Raw genomic sequence first — 22,951 nt, 5'->3', positions numbered from 1 at the left:
ATAAATGACAGCAGAGATGTAAATAACTTACTGGCAGATGACTGAGAGGAACATCAACTTGCCCCAGGAAATCATCTCTAGTCTAGAGGGAAAGAAAAAGGTCACATTTAGAAGCTGAAATTCAAAAAGAATGACTTTTTGTTTTTGTTTGAGTGTGTCTGTGAAAAGCCCGAAGTATCATTAGGGATAATGAAGGGAAAACCACAATGTTGAGGTAAAAATCACCAGATTATCCAGCAGCATTTTGTATGTATTAAAGACAGGTGGAAAGAAAGGCAAAAAGAAGTTCATTTCATGGACAGCCCCATCCAGAAATACAGTGACCTCCAGCCTAATTTGTGAACACATGTGGAAACCTGAGAATCTAAAGTTTAAAGGCAGTAAAGAAAAACTGTTCAAGTATTTCCACGCGGTCTTACTGAAAACAATTGCACTTGATTAGTTATGATTTAAGATCAGCTTCTCTATCAATCAGGACAGATTTCCACATGTGTCCAGACAGAAGGTTCAGAGCGAGATTTATTTATGGACAGGCCTTTTGCAACACTTTATGGGAGAAAAACCTGCGATCCCAGCAAGGAAAAAAACATCTACAGCCACCAGATAAAAGCCAAATCAGCTGGACAGAGGGAGAGAAGGGCAGATGTGACCACAAGGAAAAATTTAAAACAGGGAAGGTTTGTGTCTGAAATTTAAGAGGCCCATAGATTTGTCCGTTACAGAGTATGGATTACCTGTCCGAGATGGAAAAGCCCATTCTTGGAAGTAGCCTGTGTGTAGGACACAACTGATTTAGACAACAGGCATAAACTAACTGATTGACACACAAGCTGGGTTGAATGATGCAGTGACAGATTTACGCAAAGACAACTACAGTAGTGCAACAAAAAAAACCTACTGACTGTCAATTATACGCTCTCCCACTCACCACAATTACAAAAAATTAAATTAAAAAAACCTTCAGTCTGTTTTCTACTTTAAAGACTGATTATTGTTAATGTACAACAGAGGACATTTTCAACATTGTTTCCACAACTTTCACACGTGCCACAAATTCCAGGTAAATTAAGTGTGGGGAACACTGTATATATGCTTATTCTGACAGTAAAATGTGATATTTATGGCTACTTAACTTGAAATCAGCAAAAAAAAAAAAAAAGTTTTCAGAAGGAATAAAAATCAAAAACTGACTTAGTTCTGAAAACAGTATTATACCTCTGGATGAAGAATAAGAACAAGCAGAATTTAAGCCTCTACAGAATAGACTGCATGGCCTGGAAAGGATTTTTTCACACTGATTTGAGGTTAAGGTGTTTAAAGATTTAAAACAAAAAACAAACCAAAACACCAGCTTATTCTGATAAACAAAAGAAAAAAGAGCTGTGGAGTGACTGCACTGGGCTCCCACCACAGTTAACCGAGCTGGAATTCAGTAGTGAAAAGGTTACAAATGAGTCACATAAAAATGATGACTGATTAACGCACAGGCATGTAAGCACACACACACACGAACGTATGTGAAGTCACTCATCCTCGCACGTCCACCCACCTCCACTGAATAACACACTGTAAATGAGCCCTTCTTGGAAAACAGGAGTCACTACTGTGCAAATTACCGCAATGCATGCTTTCAATTTCTAAACCAACCAAACTAAACGATTCACTTACTGTTAACATAACTCATTTAAAGCAGTCCGACATAAGATTCCTCCAAGTTCGAGAGAGCATCAAAAGCAAACTTGACCACAGCATAACCACAACTCTTTTACCACATGATCACATAAACAGCAGTAGCACTGTCACTTCCAGTGTATGATATAAGCAATTGCAATGATATTATCACATGGAAAACAACACCTTCTGCAGGCAAACCTGTTTTGTTGTTGTTTTTTTAAATGTCACTAACCAAAACAAGCATTTCAGCTCTGACCTTATATACGGAGTTGGATTTAATTACAGAGTCATTAAGAGGTCAGATTTGAGTCTGCAACTGCCTCCCAGGACCAGGTTACACTCTGAGAGTGCGACCAAAGACCAACAGAAGGAAGTACGGGTGGACAAAGAGGGGTGGCTTGAGGTATGAGAAAAAAAAAAAAAAAAGGAAGCTAGCCCAAAAAAGTTTGAAAACTGAACACGAGTAGGTCACCGAAACAATTGCTTTTCACACGCTTCTAATTTTACTCTGGCAAGTTTGGATGAGAATATAACCATTTCAGAGATTTGTGCTGAAATACCACTGCAACATCTGTGGATTACAAATGATTTTGTGGTTCTCACAGCACCAAAAAAATGATAAAATGAAATAAAATTTAAAAAAAAATAAAACCCTAAATGTCGCCTGCAGCAACATCTCTCTCTGACCCTGTAATTAAATCCAACAAGCAAAAGCACCCAGACAGCGGCTTTCATGGCCAATGTTTATAGGATATTTTGCTCTTCACTTCAATTCACATGTAATGAACGAGTAAAAACCTAATCTATTGTCATTCCTAAACACACTCCAATCTTTCAAGACTATAGGAAAGCAGCTAAAGTGCTAAGAACTGGAAATGCTATGAAGCTACAGGAAGATGATGACAAGATGGTGACAGGGTGTTTACAACAAAGGGCAATCTGGAGCAAGTCCAGGCTGGCACTGAGGTTTAAAAAGGCTGTCTCACCTTCTCAACAGTCTCCCTGCTGACACAACTGTATTACAATACCATGCAATTCAGAGAAGTCCACGCTGTCAGAGAAAAGCCCTTCGCAACACAAGTGATTTGAATGCCTCTTACATGCTATCGGACCAAAATAAAAAGTGTGCCCTCACCCCACTCGTCCACAATCTTGCCTCAGGTAAATATAGCCAGCCTACTGGCCTCCAGGAGCTCTCAATGAATGGAAACCGAGGGGTACTAAGGCAGGGCTGTAACGAGGGCATGGCACGGAGGCATAGCCATTTGCAGCTAGTCCATCTGGTGTGCGCACACACAAACACACACACACACGTCATCCCAAGCCCAGTTTTAAAAAGGGGCAATCCAACTCCAGGCAATCAGTTGGGGAAGACCTGTCATTATGGTCTAATTGGGGACTTCCTCGTTGCTTGAGAAACAGGATGCCATGGAGTCTCACATCACTACCATGAGGGGCGAAGGAAGAGGTTAATTTTTCCCACTAGATCTGAAAACGTTTTCTTTCTTTTTTTTTTTAATCCAAACCTAGATTGTCTATATCAACACCACCCTTGCCCTTTTCATCATCACCTTTGCTACTGCATCTTGGCATCTCCTTTTTCATCACCTGAATAATGCGAAGTCACTGGCAGGACTGTGCATCACAGTATCTGCCTGGATGCAGACTAAGCTCAGTCAAACTGAGTGGGAAGAGATATTCTTTAGCCGACTGGTCACAACTTCTACACATACAAGCAAGCAGAAACCGATGAGGTGCAATAAACTCAAGCTGATGATTAAATGCAAAAAACTGCAGTTCCTGGAGTGGCCACTTGAGGCTAGCTCCAAAAGGAAAAAAAAGCATGTTTCTACTTTTACAAATAACCAATCTGGTTTGTGGCGGGGGAATCTTTGGGGTTTTGGGGGGGGTTGACTCAGATGAATGAAATCAGTGGTTTGGTCAGATGAACTAAAACATGATATGAGCAAATAGCTTCCTGTTTAGGCGGTCCTTCCTGGAGCTAAACATCTCATGATAAACCTACATCCTGCTGGTGTAAACCTCAAACAGTCAATGACGGCCCTATCATTTAATTTCAAAATCGACTATATTTAATTTTAGGCTAAAAATTGAGTTTACAACTCCAAAGTGCCATTTAAAAAATAGCTTAAAAGAAACATCTAAAACGTTCTACATCGAAAGTATTTAAAAGTTTAATAAATAAACAGCAATTTGGGTAACTCGATACACTGATTATAGCATTCTAGCACCAGAGTTGGACATATGCATAAGACTGGAGAGCAACACCAAAAGATTTCAGGCTTTGAGGAAACCGACGCTGCTTGTGAAACTTTTTGATCATTGTTTGGGCTGCACTGACATGTTAGTTCTTAATCGCCTGCTGAGCAGCTGCAACGATTCACATCCATACCAGCCAAGAACTGGAGAAGACATGCCGCTTGCCTGCTTTCAAAACCAACAAACACGCTCGAGGTAAACTAAAAATAGACACAGCCGGCTCTTAAAGAGTGCTGACTGCACTTAAGGGTATTATCAAAAACCCCAGTGTCGCATTTCTGTGAAACGGAAGGCAACAAGTGCATGGGAACAAATTATCCATTCATCCATTTCTTGCACAACTAAACTGGCTGACGTGTGTGAGATTTTAAGTCGTTCTGGTTATGAAGTGAAAGAAAAGCAGCATGTGTGATTTAGATCAGCAAGGTTGTCTGGGATTTTTAGGTCCAGGAAAGTCACCACCCTGTATCAGCACCACACGGATCTCTCCCTGTCTAGCCTATATTCTTAGTGTTAAATAGTACTTAAGCAACCACTGCAAATTAGATGTGTTAGACTGGCTTTTTCATTTGTTATGTCCATGACAGTGCTGGACCTCACCCTTTTGGCTACAAGAGGAACAAGCCAAGTCATATTAAACTAAATGTCACATGCCACCCACTATTTTTGGATTTGTTTACTATTCATTCTAATATCAGTTTCTCTAGGAACATTAGAACAAGTCTATAAATGTTACATAACACTTTTGTAATTCAACAATTTTTCACCAAACATTTCAGAGGCAGAGTATGCTTCTACTAAACTTTTCCACACTCTTTACCTTGGAATTACTTGTCGTTGCTTCATTGCCAAAGCTCACATCCTGATTTCCACCTCCACCCGGGGTAAAATATATCTTCAAATGTGGCTGCCTTCTGGGATTTTCCCCACTAAAGTTTAAAGTACAACCATCAGGTCTGTTTCTTGCTTCTGTCTCCACATCTGTTTCATTCTCGTCTATAGTCTGACTGTCTGCACCACTTTTCTGATTATTATTTTCCACCAGCAGCCTCTGATGAGACGAGCTTCTATGTAATCGAATTCTAGGGTAGCGCACCCTATGGCAACCTCTTGAGCTGTTGGGTCCAGCATCTGTGCATTGTTCTTGTGATGGATCATCCGGTTGTCTGCCCTGCTTCTGATCCTGGCTCTGATTTTGCTGGAGCTGAAACACTAGCCTCTGCTTTGTGCCATTAACACCAGAGGACTGGTCCAGGCTTTGCTGCTGGACAGACCAGCCGGTACCGCCATAGGGAAGGATTCTGAAATGCTGGACATCAGAGCCGTCAGGAGAATTCCTCTGGATGTAGATGGCACCAACACTGATGCCAGGCTGGCGTCTGTTATACGTACAATGACTGCTGGAACCAATACTAAAGACCCTGCGCTTGGGAAGGTTTGGCTCCGCCAGAGAAGATTGCACACTTAAAGAATCAGGGCTGTAGTATGGAGGAGGGGACTGCCGCGGAAAGTTAGCTTGACTCTGTGGTTCGGTATAGGCAGGCGCAGGTCCTGGAGGAGTATAACAGGGTGGTGGGACATCATCAGCATGACCACTGGAATCTCCATTACTGGATCCATTGGAGCGCTGAAGGGAGATGTGCATGGATGAGCTCCTAGTAGGACGTGGCTCAGTGTAGGCGGCAAGCTGGGGTATGAACATGGAGGAGCTGCGTTTAAGCGAAGGCTCAGAGTGGAAACCAAAAGCCGCCGACGGGACGTGCTCCGTAGCAGAGTCCTGGGAAGGCCTCGATGCTGGACGTGGCTGCACGAGGTGTGCCGTGACCCTATCGTCGTCTCGCTGCTGCACCTCAAAGTCTCCTTCCAGTATGTCCGGGGCTGTGTTACTGTGTCCTGAGCCAAAGTACAAACGCAGACGCTGTGCCATTTTCACCCCACGTCCAAATCTCCCGTTGCCTCTCACTTTCTTACTGAGTGGCTGCTGGTTCTCTCCTCTGGCTCTTGCCTCAGTATCCTAACTGTTGCCCACTTCTCCTTTGGCTAGACAACTGATCCTCTTTTCTTCCATTCCCCCCTCCCCTCTCCCAGCCTCTTCCGCAACTTTCCTTCCCACACCAAGCTGAACTGAGAAAAGAAGTACTCACACCACAAAAGCAAAACAGCCACTGCAAAACAGCTGACAACTTTACACAACGCACTCAAAGGAGAGGGAGAGTGAGGGCTGATGGCTACGAGGAGGAGGGTGGGGGGGTGGGGTGGTGTTTTTAAAAAAAAAAAAAAAGGAGAAAAAAAAAAAGAAAAAAGGAGGAGGATCCCTGTATACCAGTCTCTTAGCACCATCAAGCACTAGCGACAGACGGCAGAAATAGCCTGAGCCAAGTGACAGCCAGCATTCCCGACATGATTGGATATGAGTGGCCGGCACTCCTGGTTTCCGAGGTGACAGTGGATTGCCTGGCAGTCACGTGACTACAAATGGCCCTGCCATCTCCTGTTACGACCCCATACTGCCCTCACGTAGCAAATGACCCCCCCCCAACGACCCCACCTACATCCTGCTTGCTTACTCCTATCCATCCTCCGCTCTATTAACATGAACTTTTTCTAACCCCGCCAATTCCCCTGCCTCCACATCTCATTAATGTCCTTTCATCTGGCTTCATGAGTTTTTAAACTATTTTCTTCATAATTTAAACATCATCTGGAATTTGATTTAATTTGCTAAAATTGATATCTCAGTAAGAGTAGCTCAGTTTCCCCAGAGTAGCACTCAAATATCAAAACACCACTCACCAAGAGTACACCTGTTAAATTAAATCGTAACTCATTCCTTTTTCAATATTGTGGCTTATATTATTTAACAAAAGAAGTTCCCAACGTATTCATCTTAAATACAAGTCATTTCGTCTTTTGACTGTGGATTTCTTTGAATGTAAAAATAAGTTAATAGAAACTTAACTAGAGTGACAAATGGCTGAACTACTGCATGCTCACCTACAGAAACGTTCGTCTATCGTTGACTAAACACTCTTTTTGGATCAAACTGAACTAAATGGCGAGCAGCTTTGGATTTTTAGGGAGGGGTGAAAGTTCAGCAATGTGATCAAAATGGGAAAGCTGGATAAAATTAGAGCATTATTACGAAAAAAGAGTGCAGCAATGTTGGCAATGCCAGTCAGCTGTTTATTTGCTCCCACTCAACTCCTTCGGCATTGAACGGTTCCAATCATTCAGTGCTGCCTGCAATCAGCCTGTTCTGGAAAAGACATGCTGTGAACTGAAGGAGCAGAAAGAAATGGAAGGGAAAAGGAAAGCATCAATAACTTCTAGATTCTAGATTCACAGCAAGGTTACTTGTTAATTGATCACCAATTGCCATTTGGTGCCAATCATGTCAAAAATTCAACACCAAGTCTGGAGCATATAATTTATCCTGTAATGTCTTGCAGCTTGGAAACAGAAAAAAAGAAGCATAAGGAAGTTGGTGCTAAAAATGGATCAAGAAAAAAAAAGTGAGATTGAGAGTAAAGAGCAGATTATCTGACAGATCACAGAACAGCATGGTCCTCACTCGGAAAAGGCATGTCTACTTGAAACAGAATAAACATGCAATGCCTGCCATACACAGCCAAACATTTGACGCTGCTTTTATAGGTCATTCCTTTTGCATCCAAAAGCAGTCCGAGACACAACTTGGCTGTGATCCTAGCCTGTAATGCTGAATGAAATCATGCACAAATTCTAATGCCTAACTCCAAGTTACAACACAGAAAAAGACGCTTTGTTTGCAACATACTGTACATTAATGTAAAAAAGCTCCTACAATTTGATTCACCACAGCATCATCATGTGAAAAAGTGGGAGTTCGACTACTTTGCCCTGAAGCCAGAGTTAGTGGGGGAGTCATCCGCCTCCGTGCACAGAACTGACAAAGCCCCTATCACAACTTGCCATTTCAGAGCTACACGCTTGAAAAGTAACTGCCTTGTTTTAACCGCTTGGACTGGTTCAACCTATGGCTTAGACCACAGTGCGTCACCTTATCTTTTTCAAAAAACAAGTTGCAACCAGCAGCCTGTAGTATTTCAAACGAATGAAAAAAAGAAATAAATATCAAAGGTCTGCATTGTGGACAAGAGGGCATCAAGAAACAATACTGACTGGACAAAGAAGCCAAAAGAAAGACACTGTAATACAGGAAGACTCACGGCTTGGCAGCCAGTTACACTTAGTGATGACACACTGCCTGCAGTGTTAGGCACAGTCAATAAATGTGTGTCTGTGTGAGAAATGTTATGGGGAATGTTCTGTATAAAAGAAACAAAATGCCAATGTGTGGTCCAATGGCAGCGAGCCCAGCTTGCCAAATGACATAACATGCCTGCTTCAAACTGCACTGTGCTGTAGGTCTATTCAGCCGCTTCTTCAAATTCAACCATCAGTGTCATACATAGTTCTCTTATATTTGTACTATGCTCCAGTACAAAACGAAATGCTGACCAGTGGTGGGGGAGCTGCCTTGGCATGCACCAAGAGAAAGACAAAAAGCACCTCTTCGGACATATAAGGAGAGGACCGTGCTTGAGGCTGCCTGTGCTGTGCTCTCGTCTCATCCTCTTATACAGAAAGTGTTCACTGTACTGAAGGAAAATTAGAGCTGCACTTTTTAGAAGGGACGGAGTGCAAATGAGCAAGTTAGACATGTGTTACATGCTTAGATCAATGAAATAGTCATGTCTTTATATGGTTCACCTAGAAATAAAACTAGAGATCGTGTTGTTACAAAAAGACACTCCCCAAACAAATCCCAAATGTTTTAACCTCCCACGATGGTCCTCAGCAACAGCCCTGAATCTGAGAGGCCCCGACAGAATGTGCCTTATCCAGCCAAGATCACCAAAACTATGTTGGGCTGCATCCGCTGTTTGTTTTATACAACATCAAACCCAGGACCCAGAGTTACTGAGAAGACATAGGAAACAAATAACACTGCTAGCAGAGCCTTTTGCTTATTCTACAGAACAATGACTCCACAGTGTCAGCAACCACTTCTCTTATGCACGCCTTCTCTGAAGATACTCCAACCAAGGTGACGTTTAGAGCCAAGAGTGAATTAGTAAATTGATTACAAGACCTATTTGTGATGGTTTTACTCACTGCAAGAATTGACAATGTGCAGACATTTAATTTAGTTGTCAAGGCAACTGAGGGCCTAAAAGGGGTTTTAATTTCACAAGTCAAGGAAACCAGTGTTCTCGTCTGTGGGGGAAATCTGAGAAATTTGACATAAGAGGAATGTAGGAGCTGTTAGTGGATTACAGTCTGAAAGCAGAGTACCGAAACTAGCAGTCAAACAAACTGTACGCTGTTTATAATCTACAAAGCCTAAAGCTGAAATCATGTCATGTTAAACTGGGAAAATGGTTCACATCTCGAAAACTGTTAACACACGAGGGAGGGCAGACAAAGTCAATAAAACGTCTTCTAAGTTATTGAAAATCTCTGCGGTATAATGAAAGCAGAACTGGTTGAGACAAATTTAGCAATATCAGTTTTACAGTCATTATGTTTTATTGGCGTAACTGAGACTAGAGAACAAAATAAAGTGCTACTGGAAAGCAAATTATCACCATAGGACATTAAATGAAAGACAATATATTGTGCAAATATTTCCAAGGAGAACAGATTGCACGAAGCAGATTAAACGACACAAGACAACTAAATAAATCTACAAAAGTGGAAATCTTACCAATCTGTTTTCATCGAACACCTCAAAGAGTAGCCTATGATTCTGTGGACACACCTATGGGAGCAACAAAATAAGGAAGATGTTAGAGACGTTGCTTGCTGTTTATGTCAAAGTGTATGTGCATTTGCGGGTAACTGGCTGCTTGCTTTTTGTTTTGTAATCATTTAAAACTGTGCAGAGTCTTAGAAGGCAGTCAGCTGTCTAATTATCGAAACAGAAGCCTAAGCTGTACTCATTTTACTATAATACACAAAATCTGTTTCCTTGCAAACAATTCCTACACTATCAGGAGTTGAGCAATCAAAGTTGACACAAAGGTACAGCTTATACTCTTAAAAGGCTGTTATCCATATTGCACATTATGACATCATTATGCAACTTAACTACCTAACAACAGGAAATGACCAATTTGTATCATTTATTCACCCATGAAATCTTATAAACTATTCTATCGTTTTAATTTCACAAAATGTTATTGATTTAAAAAAACTTGAATTATAGATGCCTATCAACACCACCTAACAAACTGAACTGAACTAAACACCCTCAGTCTAGAGTTATCATGTCACTATACTTATAACGTCCTGTTTGATTACAGGGGTGGAAGACGTGGGTTTCATCGCCATGTTAAACTGCAACCAAAGATTCACAGCTATACAACTCCTGCTCCAAAGTAGAGCAATAACAGACCGTCAAAGCAAAAATAAATAAAAATAATAATCATCATTCACGAAAGCATTTCAAAATCTGAACTCACTCTAAAGTAGAATTCTTCGTTCCATTTTGGGTTGAGGGTCTGAAACACAGTGTACAGAAGCCACAATGAATAACTGCATTAAAACACAATAAACAGCATCATTAGTTTACACAGAAAAGAGAACAGATGTATGAAAAGCATCCCACTCAGAGTGAGAGAAGAGAGGCCACGTGCAAAATTAGGCTCTATCTGGCATGCCAATGATCCTCTCTTATATTGTTAGAGGAGGTTTGTAGCAAACTTGCTCCTGTGATAAGAATAAGCCTTCAGATTAACAGGCGTGAGGATTTTCACCCACTTTCTGGATGCATCAGCTCAGCAGTTACACCCCCCTCCAATCCACTCTCCTTCTGCCTCACACATTTGATGTTTTTATTAGACTGGGAACTAAGTGACAGTTCTCATTAAAATTCCTTTGGTGACTCAAATGACTTAAACACTCAAATGTCAATGAAACCTGAATTTCACAAGTTACACTGAATAATAAACATTAAATGTTTTACAGCAGCGATAAAATAACATCTGTACTAAAACTACTGAGATACCACAATTACAAATTAACTCGCTGTACTTGGATGAACAATATTAATGAAATCTGCAGCTCACAAGGCAAAAACAAAAACATCCAGAACAGCCTAACCTCAGCTCTTCTGTGCTCAGGGCATCATCTAGATACTGATGTTTGCCTCAGATTGGCTTTTTATTTCTTTGTCATATCCCATTTTTTTCATGTCATCTTGCCACAAGCCAAACTCTTAGCTTCAACAACAAAGATGCCATCAAAGGTGTCCCACTTAAAGACACATGAAGCCCACAGAAGAGCGAAGCACCACTGCTTCTTTTTCTGCTCCACATAGCAGTACTATTGTCAGCTATTTATATCCTATAAAGAAAACCATGGCCACTGGCAGCATATGTTTGGCTGCATGTAGGCCTGAGCTGCTTGACTCCAACACAGGCTTTCGTTGGCAGCTTCTTATAACCAACTTTACTACCAGGAAGTAAGAAACTGAGTCAAGCTATGCTTTAAAGTTTAACCCCTGCACATTATAAAGTACAGCCTCAGAAAAGAATAAAATGGAGTGCAGCAGAACCCAATACATTTCAGATCAAATTTAAACCATGCAGCTCAGAAAATTCAAAAATCCTGGAAATCAATATGCACTTCCACTCAAATTACAGCTTCCTTTGAATTGGAAACGTCTCCTGTCCTGGGTTTACAATAATGGCAAGTAATAGCTCCCCCTGCTGTGAAGAGATTTCCTCCTCAAAAAGAGGCCACGGGGGAAGAGCTCGACCAGTGTCTCCCTGTCCTGAACAGATAAAGGAAGCACCACCTTTTTGTGCCTTTCTGGAGCTTTGCCTTGATTGGTAGGTGTGGGGGTAGGGAGTGTGTGTTGGTATTAAGATGATCTGTGATCCCACACCTGTGACTTTAAAAGGGACTCAATAAGTGCACATTTAAGTGGCTGAAAAGGCCCATCTAAAGTGCAGGTGTGGAAGTAGATTAGTTTGGCAGGAGTGGCCAAGCTAGCCAAGCAATACAAGTAGGTTCATTAGAGGTCATTGGGCTTTCAAGGCTCAGGTGGTCGAGCGAGCTCTCCACTAATATAGGGGCTGGCCATTCGATCCCTCCATGTGCCAAAGCACCATCAGGCAGTACAATGAACTCCAGATTACTTCTTGCATAGCAGTCTGCTGCCATTGGTGACTGAGTGTGTGTGACTAAGGAATAAAGCTACGGCTCTGTTCTCACCTGGAATTAACATGCATCTTGGGTGATCCAATCACAAGGAGAAACCTCCAAGTACAGGTGTAGGAATGCACACGCAGATTTAACTGCTCACACCATATTCAGATATGCCGTGGGCTACACAATGCCATTCGCTTGTTTTAGCAGTGTGTACATAAATTTATCTGGAGCCACATTTAAAGAACGCCTACACAATCAGTGTTCTTCCTACCAGTGGAGAAACACAACGTCCTCCTGCACTAGTACTGGCTAACAGACTTATTCCCAACAACTCTGTTTACAACTGTAAATGTACACGATAAGAAATCTCACCAGCACATTAGTGTGATAGCATGAAATATCTCCAAACTACTGCCCATTTCCCGTTAGCTTCTGCCATTTATAATAGTTCTCCCATTAGCGACAGGTGCCCTGCTGGTGAGACCGGCTGTAAAATGAACATAGAGCAGCACACTGTTTTGAGTCAAGATTAATTAGACTTTAATTTGAGACCCTGAATAATTAAGCAGGTTTGCAAAACTTCTGTAGGCTCCATGTTTATTTGCAGAGTAGCTGTCCACTTGTGACTGCGTCATCCAAGACATAAACAGGACCTCTAAGACAACAAACATCAGACTAAACATGCTACAGTTCAATGCTTCAAAGTCACTGTTTACTTATGGACTTACCTTTTTAATCGTTTTTGTTTGGACTAGGGCAAGCTCTCTAGTTTCATCAGCAACATAGAGGGAAAGCTTGACATAAGGATCACTGCAAAACCAAAGCAGAAAAAAAAAAGTCGGAAGCATATCCAAATTCAAACCATCTGCTCCCAGCAATACATATTTACCAAAAACAGCACACATCTATAATAAATAGGATACATACATTTCATATTACATTTAATTTCCATATCAAAACAATGATTTCCAAAGTGATAAAAGACCAAAGCAAATTACATATTAGCATATACAAACAAATTAAGTTTTTTTTCTCAATGCAATCAGTTATAGTTCCAGTGTAGACAGTTCACACTTAGAAGAAAAAGAAAATTGCAATTGGTGCGCCTTAGTTAGACACTCCTTCCATTTGAGTATCCTGAGAAATAAAAATCCTGTCTTATTGGTAAAGACTGCTAAAAATAGAAACAGCTAAACGTTTTGAGGAGAGAAGTACAAACAATAAGCAGACCATGTGTGACTGTGCTATTTAAAACTCCCCACGTGGCTTATTTGAAGGTGCTGACAGGGTAGAAATCTCCAGTGAGCTCTGGTCTGAGCGGCGATCTACTGTTCACTGCGAAGACCAATTAACCTGATGTTAGTCACAGCAGGCAACACCTGGTACCGTGTCACACTTTGCAAAACCCTTCCCTGGGAGAACTGACTATTTAAAAGGTCTGTGTACATGTGGAGGGGGTGACTTTGCAAAGTTACATAGTCCTACATGAAACTTTCACGTTAAAATTACAACGCAATTAACACAGACGATGCTTTTATTTGTGCATTTGTATATCTAAATAGGATATCTTAAAGCATCCTCTGTGTTAACAACTTTTTATTGATCAAGTTAATCAACTAGGTTTACTGAAAGCTAGAGTTTGGAGGTTAAAAAAAAGAAAAAGAAAAACAAAGAGTAAAGCAAGAAAGAAGCTAAGCAACAGCAGGGTTTCTGCACAGACTTTGTTTTTCCTTTGCTCAACCTAATGTAATAAGATATTTGTGCTGCAGAGACAGTTTGGTGTGAATTACACTTTTCTGGATTTGCAGGTTCAAATTAGTTTCTCTAGTAGTGTTAGAAGAGAGATGACTATATTGACATTAGAGATTTATTCAGTGAAAGCAAATGTAATACACTTTAATTGGTACCTCACAGTCCACAATTTATAAAAGCAACTGTAACTTATTAACAGATGCATATTACCTGCATTACAAATGAGTGGTGACTTGCCAACTTGATATCTCATCAATATGTAACCTGGATTCCAATCAAGAGAGCCAAGTCCAGACTTTAAATCATTAAAATATATTCACACACCTTAGCTGTTACCCAACATGATGAAAAGAACTGAAATTAAGTGGTATCAACACAGCTAATATACGTGTTAGCCACCACCAGACACTGTTATCTGTGGTATATAAAGATGATGTGGAAGATAATGTTAGTAGGGCAATTTAGGCAACTCAATAACTGCCTACTACAATAACCCTTCCCCTGCTACTTACTCTTCAAACCACTGCAGTCAAGAACGCGACTGCTTCGGCTTCAGGTGTCTTTGGTCAAATTAGCAGTATGCTGAGTTGACACAGGTGAATGGTGCGATTGCCGTTTTGTGTCGAGATGATGATTTGGGGTTTCTGGCACGACCCACATGGCACATTTCAGCACCCTTCACAGAATTTACTGCCACAGCATCCTGTAATAACCTCTTGTGGTCTCAGGAGCTACAATTGTGGCTGCTTAGCAAGAACTGCTTAGTATAAGGTTAAATACAGGATTTTAAACACTTTTTAAATATCAAAATATTAGAGAATGGGTTTTAAATCTATTCAGACATAATCAGTAACCATAGCATTAGGACTGACCTAATCAGCAATTCAATTTCGCAGCTACAGTGCAGTCTTACTTTCATTTGAAGGAAGCAGTTGAGATAAAACAAAAGAATAAGAACGAAATTAGACGGGCAGACAGACGGATATTGAAGGAGTTGCAAACATACCCTAGGCAAAACAGGTGCTGCTAGTTAACCTCTTCAGGAACCCCACAGCTTCTAATTGTGTGTTTGTGTGGTTCTATGATATGTTGCGATTAAACAAAAACAATGAGACCACTGTATCCCAGCTGCACGGAGACTTCTTGTCTCCTTCCTTCTATGAGCAAAAATCCTTCTAAGGGTGGGAGAAAGGCTACTTGTGGTCAACACAAGATTAAAGATACCAAAAGCAGCCGGAATCAAAGCATAGCCCCGTACACTTGTTCTTTGAAGTTACTTCCTTGAGTTTCTCTCATCGCCGCACAAAAACGGTGAAAACAAAACCTCAGAGTGTTTCATTTAATCTGAAACAACAGAATGTAACACACGAGCCACAAAGGAGCACCGACAGGAACACATTTGGAGCAAAAAGAAGAAAAGAACAGGCTGGAACTGTTTGAGCATCTTATGAGGTGACAGACTGCCAAGTCAGCACTGTCTCCTGTGGTAGCTAGCCACACATCAAGACCTCATTCAGTGCACTGCATTACAGTTCAGCTTTCTCCTGAGCCAGGCTGAGCTGTCCTGCCAGCAGGGCATCAGGATGCTAACACATGCACTCTGGCATGCGAGTAGCACTCACACAGTGCTACACATGCCAAGCTCTTCCTCAAACAATGTCTGCATTCTTACAGTTCAGATACATTACTGTGATCAACAGTAGGCACAGAGCTCAAATTCAGAAGAGGCTTCCAGTGCTCCTGTGGTGATTTCAGACAGATATACAGTTTAATATAGTTAAATATTTCTTTACAGCCTCATGCAACATGTTACTTTAAAGAATGATGATAAGCAATCTTCAGTGAGTCTGTCCTGTGAAGTCTTGCTACATGTTTTGCATTGCAATTACATTTGCAAACCTACTCAGGCATTCAATAACATGTAGCTAAAAGACCTATAACAGCAAAAAGCTGTCACATGTTAAGATTTAGATCTCTTCAGCTGAAGTGCTGTGCCATTTAAGTGACTTACTGGTCATTGCTATTTCTAATGGAAGTTTGCGCTTCAGCATAATAAATATTCCATGTTTAGTTTGACACTAGAAAGCTAGTTTCAAATTAAGAAGAAAGTCTCTGATTGGCACATGGAAAAATACAACAACAGCCAGCAGGATGGCAGAGGTGGTGTTGATAGAAGTGACAGCGAGTCATTCAGCATATTATTAGAGCAAAAGCAAAGCTGTGGGTAATTAAAATTCAAGGAGCAGAAGTTACACTGCTTAACAAAAATAAAATTACAATAACTAAAGTTATTATGTAACATCATGTAAAAACTGTATTAACAGTCTGTTGCACTTCACAGACTCACACATGGGAGGGAGATATTGATGGACATAACGCTTCAGAGATCATCAAAAGTTTAACCACACTGTGTTCCCACATGTGGGAAGGTATGTGGCATGTATAAGAATTAGTCAAGCTCTTATCTGGAAGAAGGGTAACAGAGGTGGGTTATGAGTAGGATAGGAGAGGCAGGATGGAAATCATTGATTAACACTTGAGGTGCAAGGTCTGTAACTAGAAGGAATGTAGGAACTGTGCATAACACTGTGCTGCTCAAGGTTAAAAACGACTGGCTAGAAGGAGAACCCCAAAGAGTTGGGATGCTAAACACAATACTACAACTAAGGTCTGTCTAGTTTTCCTTAAGCATGGATTTCTTCATGTAATGATCCATGGCGAATCATTATTAGTGAGTGAAGTAGCTGACATGTTTGGCATGACCCATCTAAACTGTGATGATGTGTATGCAATGTTGAAGGCCTCAAAAGACCTAGTTTTGTGAAGGAAGAGAACATGTAGAGCACCAGAAAGAAAGAAGCCCAAGTCCACTCACCAGACCTTCACAATGACAGCAGGAAAGCAACCTAACACTTCTATTATTAACACAAAAACAGTATCTTCTGACGTTTTCTCAGAAATTCCATGATACGCACCTGGCTCCAAGGATGTCTTTCTTCGCCAGATCAATTCCTGCAATGACCTTAACCCGTAACACTCGTGTTTCATGCTGCAGACAGAGGGAAAGAGATGATGGGTCAAAACATTTAATCAGCTAAGTTAAGTCATCTAAGATATTTCAAGCAGCCAGCTGCAATGAGCTGCCTTTTAAATCAATAAAGCTCACCTATAAATAAATGGCCGTTTGTAACTTGGCACCAAAACTCAAACGCAGTATCCGAAAATATGTAGACACTTAATATGCTAAACCACCTCATGCCAGGCTGTGACTACACTTTTCTCCAAGTCACTGCAGCGGCAATTAATTTACTGGGGAAGTCTCTGACATAGTTAATGATGTTAGCATAACACCAGATGACAAAGTGAGAAGAAAAGGGGAGTGGGGTGCCTTACTGAATGTTTACCTCATGATCACAGTAAATGCTTTGTTTCATGGTATAATCATCAATGAATACTATCCCCATCTGTTTAGTGTGTGTGAGGGAAGTTTTTACAGACAAGCCTCATGTCAGCAGGGTACCCCAGAGCTATCAAAGTGGGTTAAATGATAGGGTTCACCTTTTCTTCTAATGATTACTAAAAAAAATTATAATAAATACAATGTTAACATAAGAAGGCACCTAAATTCTACGCCAACATTTCAAACCCGATGTTAAAAATATTTTCTAGCCAATAAAGATCCTTCCCCCAGATATAATGATTTTGGTGGTGCTGTTGGTATTTGTTTCCTCTTTGCTGTCGCTGAAACATTTAAGTCACATAACATACTAAAAACTTGAAGTGACAGAACAAATTACCAGTGGCTAATATAACCAATATTGATAATCGGGAGCTAAATCGGCCAATCCCTACATAGATGTTAGAGAAACTAACGTCACAGGGTTCAAAGTGCATCTACGTAACACAGATTCAGTGAATTGCTGAAGCTGAACCCTCTTACATCCTTCCTGGTCAGACTGACAGATGAGTCAAATGCAGCCAGAGTGCAAATTCAACAATCAAGAGTCACACCCCTATTTCCCCTTTGAGAAACCATTAAAGATATATTTTTAGCTGTCCACCAGGATTATCCAAAAAAAAAAAAAAATTCCACACTGCTTGCCATTTGAGAGTACACTGCTCCGATCTCACATATAACAGCTCCCCTATTTAAAAAAAAATGTTTGGAGATATACATAGATGCCCAATGTTTGACTCGTGACTATGATGCTGCAGTATTAAAAACAAAAACAAAAAACAATAACGCTTGAATTATTTCATAATTAATGGCTACATGCTTTATGTAAATCTGAATGCCATGGCAACTCAGTCGTCTACATCCAAGATCACCTCACTTATCAGGCAGCCACGATTACAAACAAGAGGTAGTTTTTAAATCTGACACAGCGGTCGAGCTTGTACCGGGATCGAGCCATCGCACCCGAGAAATCGGTCGGTTTCCCTTCTGCACATCTGGGATTCAACAGAGCATTGCGAGGTAGCGGTTAAGCTCCAAGTCGCCCATAAATTGAATTAAACCGAGGATGGAACGAACCAACAGAGGCTGCTGACTAACTTGGACTGCTTGGGTTCACGACTGTAGGCACAGTGGTGAAAGTGCTACTGAAAATGAGCTGAGAAAACTAGTGGACACGAAGACAGGGAGGAACTGACAGCTGCCGAACATTACACTGGAATGTTATCCAGGGTAAGGGGTTGTTAGCTTGCCTATCGGGCTAACGCTGGCCATCTCTGGCTGCACCCCTCTTGAAGAGACTCCTGGTTGTAGTATACTTTTTATGGGCTCGGTTGAGTTTAAAGCTTACCTCATCTTCTGAAAGTCCATATATCGGTTCGTAATTCGCAGCCATATAGCCTGCGGTCCACGCTATATACACACAAAAACAAGCCGCTTTGCAAAGCTAGCTAGCTAGCCTTGAACAATAAAGTCCCACTCTCCTCTCTGTGCCGAGCTGTGAAGGTAAAGTCCACTGTGAAAGCAAGTCCTCGGCACGCCGCGGGTGGTTGGTTCTCAACCGGATAACGTAATCCTTTCCCGCGTGGTCCGTCCAGGACCCAACTTGGAAATGAAAAAAATAAAAAAAAATTACAGTGTAGCGAAATGTTTCGACTGAGGCAAACCGCTTTTGTCAACTCCGAGCTTATCCCTCCCGAAATGTTGTGACACTTGACTTCCTCCTAAGAGCTCAGCCAATCGTGTGCCAAGAACACGTGATTGCTGTCAAACTCAGCCAATAAAGTGCGCCTTGAATTCCCTAACGCGCCTGGCTGGCCAATTAAATAAGAAGAGGACGTCGAAATTAAGTGGGTCGTTTAATTTTTTTCTCGCTCTTTTTGTGTTATGTAGAACTATGTCTCACTGTTGAAATAGCCAGAATGTGTAAGATAGTTTTCACATATAATATCACCATCTCCACCTAACTGACGTCACGGAGAGCCCGAAGGGGATCGTGACGTGGGCGGGGCTTGTAACAGGCAGCCAATCACGTGCTGCAGTCACAGCAAGCAGCAAGTCTGGTCCGCTGCAGGTACTGATCTGGATCACGAAATTAATTGAGTCCAGGATGGGCGAAAACTGAGAGTCACTTTTGGAAATCGAGTTAACTCAGCTCATAGATGAGTCAGGTATTGTATATTCATTGTATGCCGTAAAATTACAACTATAACTTTTATTGCATGTGCGATCACGTATGTTGGTGGAGTCTAAAAAATCCATGGATTGTGACGACCTTGACATGTCGCTAATTAAAGAAGTTCTTTATAGTGTCCTTCAACCGTTAACATATATTTGCAACAAATCATTTCAAACTGGAATTTTTCCAGATAAAATGAAAATTGCCAAAGTGATCCCATTATATAAAACTGGTGATAAACAGATTGTGTCAAATTATAGACCGGTATCTTTACTGCCTCAATTTTCGAAGATTCTTGAAAAACTATTTGCAAACAAACTAGATTCTTTAATTGATAAATATGATTTATTGAATGATCATCAGTATGGGTTCAGAAGAAATCGTTCAACATCTCTAGCTGTGATGGAATCTATTGAAAATATTGCAACGGCTGTGGATGAAAAACAGTTTGGAATAGGTTGATATACATGATAGAGCATTCTTTACTTTTACAGAAGTGTGAAAGGTATGGTTTAAGAGGTGATGTACAATTTTGGTTAAATAGTTACTTGAATAATAGGTTCCAATATGTGAGTATTAATAACATGAAATCTAAACTTAGAAAAGTAACTTGTGGAGTCCCGCAAGGATCTGTTTTGGGACCTAAGTTATTGTTACTTTATATAAATGATATTTGTACAGCCAGTGATACTTTAAAATATGTGATGTTTGCTGATGATACAAATTTATTTTGCTCTGGAAAGGACATAAAGAAATTACTGAAAACAGTGGAAACAGAACTCATGAAGTTAAATAGATGGTTTGTATTTAATAAACTATCATTGAATGAAAGTAAAACAAAATTTCTGTTATTTGGAGGTAGTAAAAGTAATATTAAAGTAAAATTGAATTTAAATAATGTTGAAATTGAAAGAGTATATGAGACAAAATGTTTAGGAGTAATTATTGATGATAAACCTTGTTGGAAGCCCCACAAAGAACATGTGAAATGGAAATTATCCAAGCCTGTTTCTATTCTTTATAAAACAAGAGACTCTTTGAATAAGAACTGCCTTTATTTATTGTATACTTGCCTTTGTTTGCCTTATATGACTTATTGTGCGGAAATTTGGGGGAACACATACAAAACATATTAGGATTCAATTTTTAAATTGTAAAAAAGAGCCATGAGAATAATAAATAAAGTTGGATATAGGGAGTCCACCAACCAGTTTTTTGTAGGATCATCTATGTTAAAATTCATAGACATTATATATTCTAAAACTTTAGAAATGACATATCGAGTGATGAAAAAGAATGTTCCAATTCGTATTTTAAGTATGTTTCAACTAAGAGATGGAAAATATGATAGAGAGGGTCTTATGTGTTTGAAATACCTAAAGGAGAACCAATGTTAAGTATAGATTTGTGTCAGTTTTGGGAGTGAAATTATGGAATGGACTTAATGATGAACTGAAGACATTTTTCAGGAAGAATTAAAAAATTTGTATCATACAAGGTTATAGAAATTTGGCTTGATGAATAATTTTGTGTTGATTTAATTTCTTGATTTATCATTGATTTCTTTTCAAATTGTTACATAACTTATTTATCAATGTTATTTATTTTCTTGGTTAAGGATTTGATTATTCCTATGGGGGTAAAGGACAGGATAATTATAAGCCACAAGGCTTCAGCCTATTCCTTTTTCGGTTACTGTTTGATTGAGTACTTTTATGTAAAATGTAAAATGTTAATCTGTTGTTGTTGACCGAATAAACTTAAACTTAAAATTACGATTATTCTATTATGTGAACTGCTGTGGAAAAAAAAAATCTGTTCTGGTAACACTCCGACACATTAGAGGCTTGTTCAAGTAAATGATTTGCAATGACAGAAAGAAATGACAACATTTCCTTTCGTTTCTTTAAGTAGTCTTTAGGAATAGTTCTCCAGGCTTCATGAAGAGCATTCAAAGCTCTTCTTCTTTAAATTTGCCTGCCTTTTTGTTCTGTTTCCTGTCAAGTAATATTGATGTCCAGGCTCTGGGGAGGCCCATCATTGACTGATAGTGTTCCACTTTGTGTTTTTCTATGCTTTAACCACACTGGCATTGAGTTTTGGGATCACTGACACTGAAAAATAAAGCTGGTGATAATCAGACACTTTCCAAATGATATTTCATTGCAGATCGAATCCTAATGGTGCATTTCTGCATTCACAATTCCACCAATTTTGACAAGATCTCCAACACCACTGGCTAAAATGCAGTTCCTATCATGACAGACCCTCCACCCTGTTTTACGGTTAGCTGTAGACACTCATTGTTGTACGTCTCTCCTGACCTCCTCCATACATATTAACAATAATTTGAGGCAATATTTCAAAGGTGGATTTATAACTTATAACTATTATGTCTAGGGTTGGCTGAAGACTCAAGACTTTAAAGGAGAGTTAGCACTTTAGAGGGTTAGACATGCCAAACCCTGCAGCTGGCATAGTAACAGATACCTGAACCATTAATAATAGATTGATTACACCATGTAAACCCGTTATTAAAGAAGCCTTATCACAACTTGCACACTATGCACTGACTAATGTGTGCAATGAATACAGGAAATGAATCTGATGATCTGATGAGGCATGTTTGTCTTTCATTGATCTTCCATTCATAGCGCGCCAACATTTGAAGACTGCAAATGATTTTTTGTGTGTCTGTGTGTGTGTGTTTGTTTCACTTTTCAGGAGCAACACCGGTCCTCTTCTACAGTCTAGACGCTTTCTTCCCTAATTAAAAGCTACCAGAGCATACAGACAGGCCTGCGACAAACACCCGGCTTTTATCAGCCAAAGCAGATCTGTTTTATTTGAGCCTTTGATTTGGTCCATTTAACAGACTTTAATCTTTAGAAAAGAAACAGTTCCAGGAAGTAACACTAGATGCCACTGTAGAGCTGTAATTGCTGTTTTGTTTGACCCGTTCAGTCCTCGAACTGGTGTGCTTTTAGTTAGAGAGCGCAGACATCTATGAAAATTAGACCCCCCTTCGCTGCTGTTATTTTCGAGGGGGACCTCAGTCCTTCATCTATGGTTGCTTGACGTGCCTCAGGCCTATTCCACTGCAACAACGCCAGCACAAACGGACGTACACAGACACGAAGGTTCGCATACCAAAACAACTTCCCCAAAAAGACGCAGTTTATTGGAAACGTGTATAAATGGGTTTATAAATCCGCGCACCTGTGAGCAATTCAACGGAGGGCATCCCATCAAGGAGCATCCTTGTTCAGATGTGGACTGGCTTGGCTTACACATGCCTGTGTGGCAGTGATAGTTTTGAATCCACGTGGAAGAGCAGATGGCCATATTATATAACATTGTTGCATGTAAGCAGAGCTGAAAAGGGGGACGAAGAGAGATTTCCCAAGCTGCCT

The 22,951-nt window shown here is 40.3% G+C and overlaps 1 protein-coding gene across 8 annotated transcripts in view; it reads right to left on the bottom strand.

The window, feature by feature from the left end:
• nedd4l (NEDD4 like E3 ubiquitin protein ligase) overlaps window positions 1–19,070 on the bottom strand; it is a 41,679-nt gene extending 22,609 nt beyond the window's left edge. For 3 of the 8 annotated variants that reach the window (XM_086300978.1, XM_086300980.1, XM_086300982.1), the window contains exons 1-3: window positions 4,775–6,029; window positions 735–770; window positions 32–82 (exon numbers count right to left, since the gene is read on the bottom strand). In XM_086300978.1, the coding sequence (XP_086157104.1) occupies window positions 32–82; window positions 735–770; window positions 4,775–5,881 (1,194 nt within the window). In that variant the 5' untranslated portion in view covers window positions 5,882–6,029. Of the gene's footprint in view, window positions 1–31; window positions 83–734; window positions 771–4,774; window positions 6,031–9,703; window positions 9,758–10,460; window positions 10,500–12,881; window positions 12,964–16,880; window positions 16,955–18,710 lie in introns of those variants that run through there. The other 5 variants (XM_086300984.1, XM_086300986.1, XM_086300985.1 and 2 more) reach the window with 5 other exon arrangements.
• Between the last annotated feature and the right edge of the window lie 3,881 nt (window positions 19,071–22,951).

This window comes from Aulonocara sp. 'chitande type north' Nkhata Bay, linkage group LG7 (genome assembly GCF_057382095.1).
Source record: "Aulonocara sp. 'chitande type north' Nkhata Bay isolate Kocher_YH1m ecotype deep benthic linkage group LG7, A_spYH_male_GT1.1, whole genome shotgun sequence".
Classification (NCBI taxonomy): domain Eukaryota; kingdom Metazoa; phylum Chordata; class Actinopteri; order Cichliformes; family Cichlidae; genus Aulonocara; species Aulonocara sp. 'chitande type north' Nkhata Bay.
The sequence above is the reverse complement of the archived record's forward strand: the minus strand, read 5'-3'. Positions and strand labels throughout refer to the sequence as shown.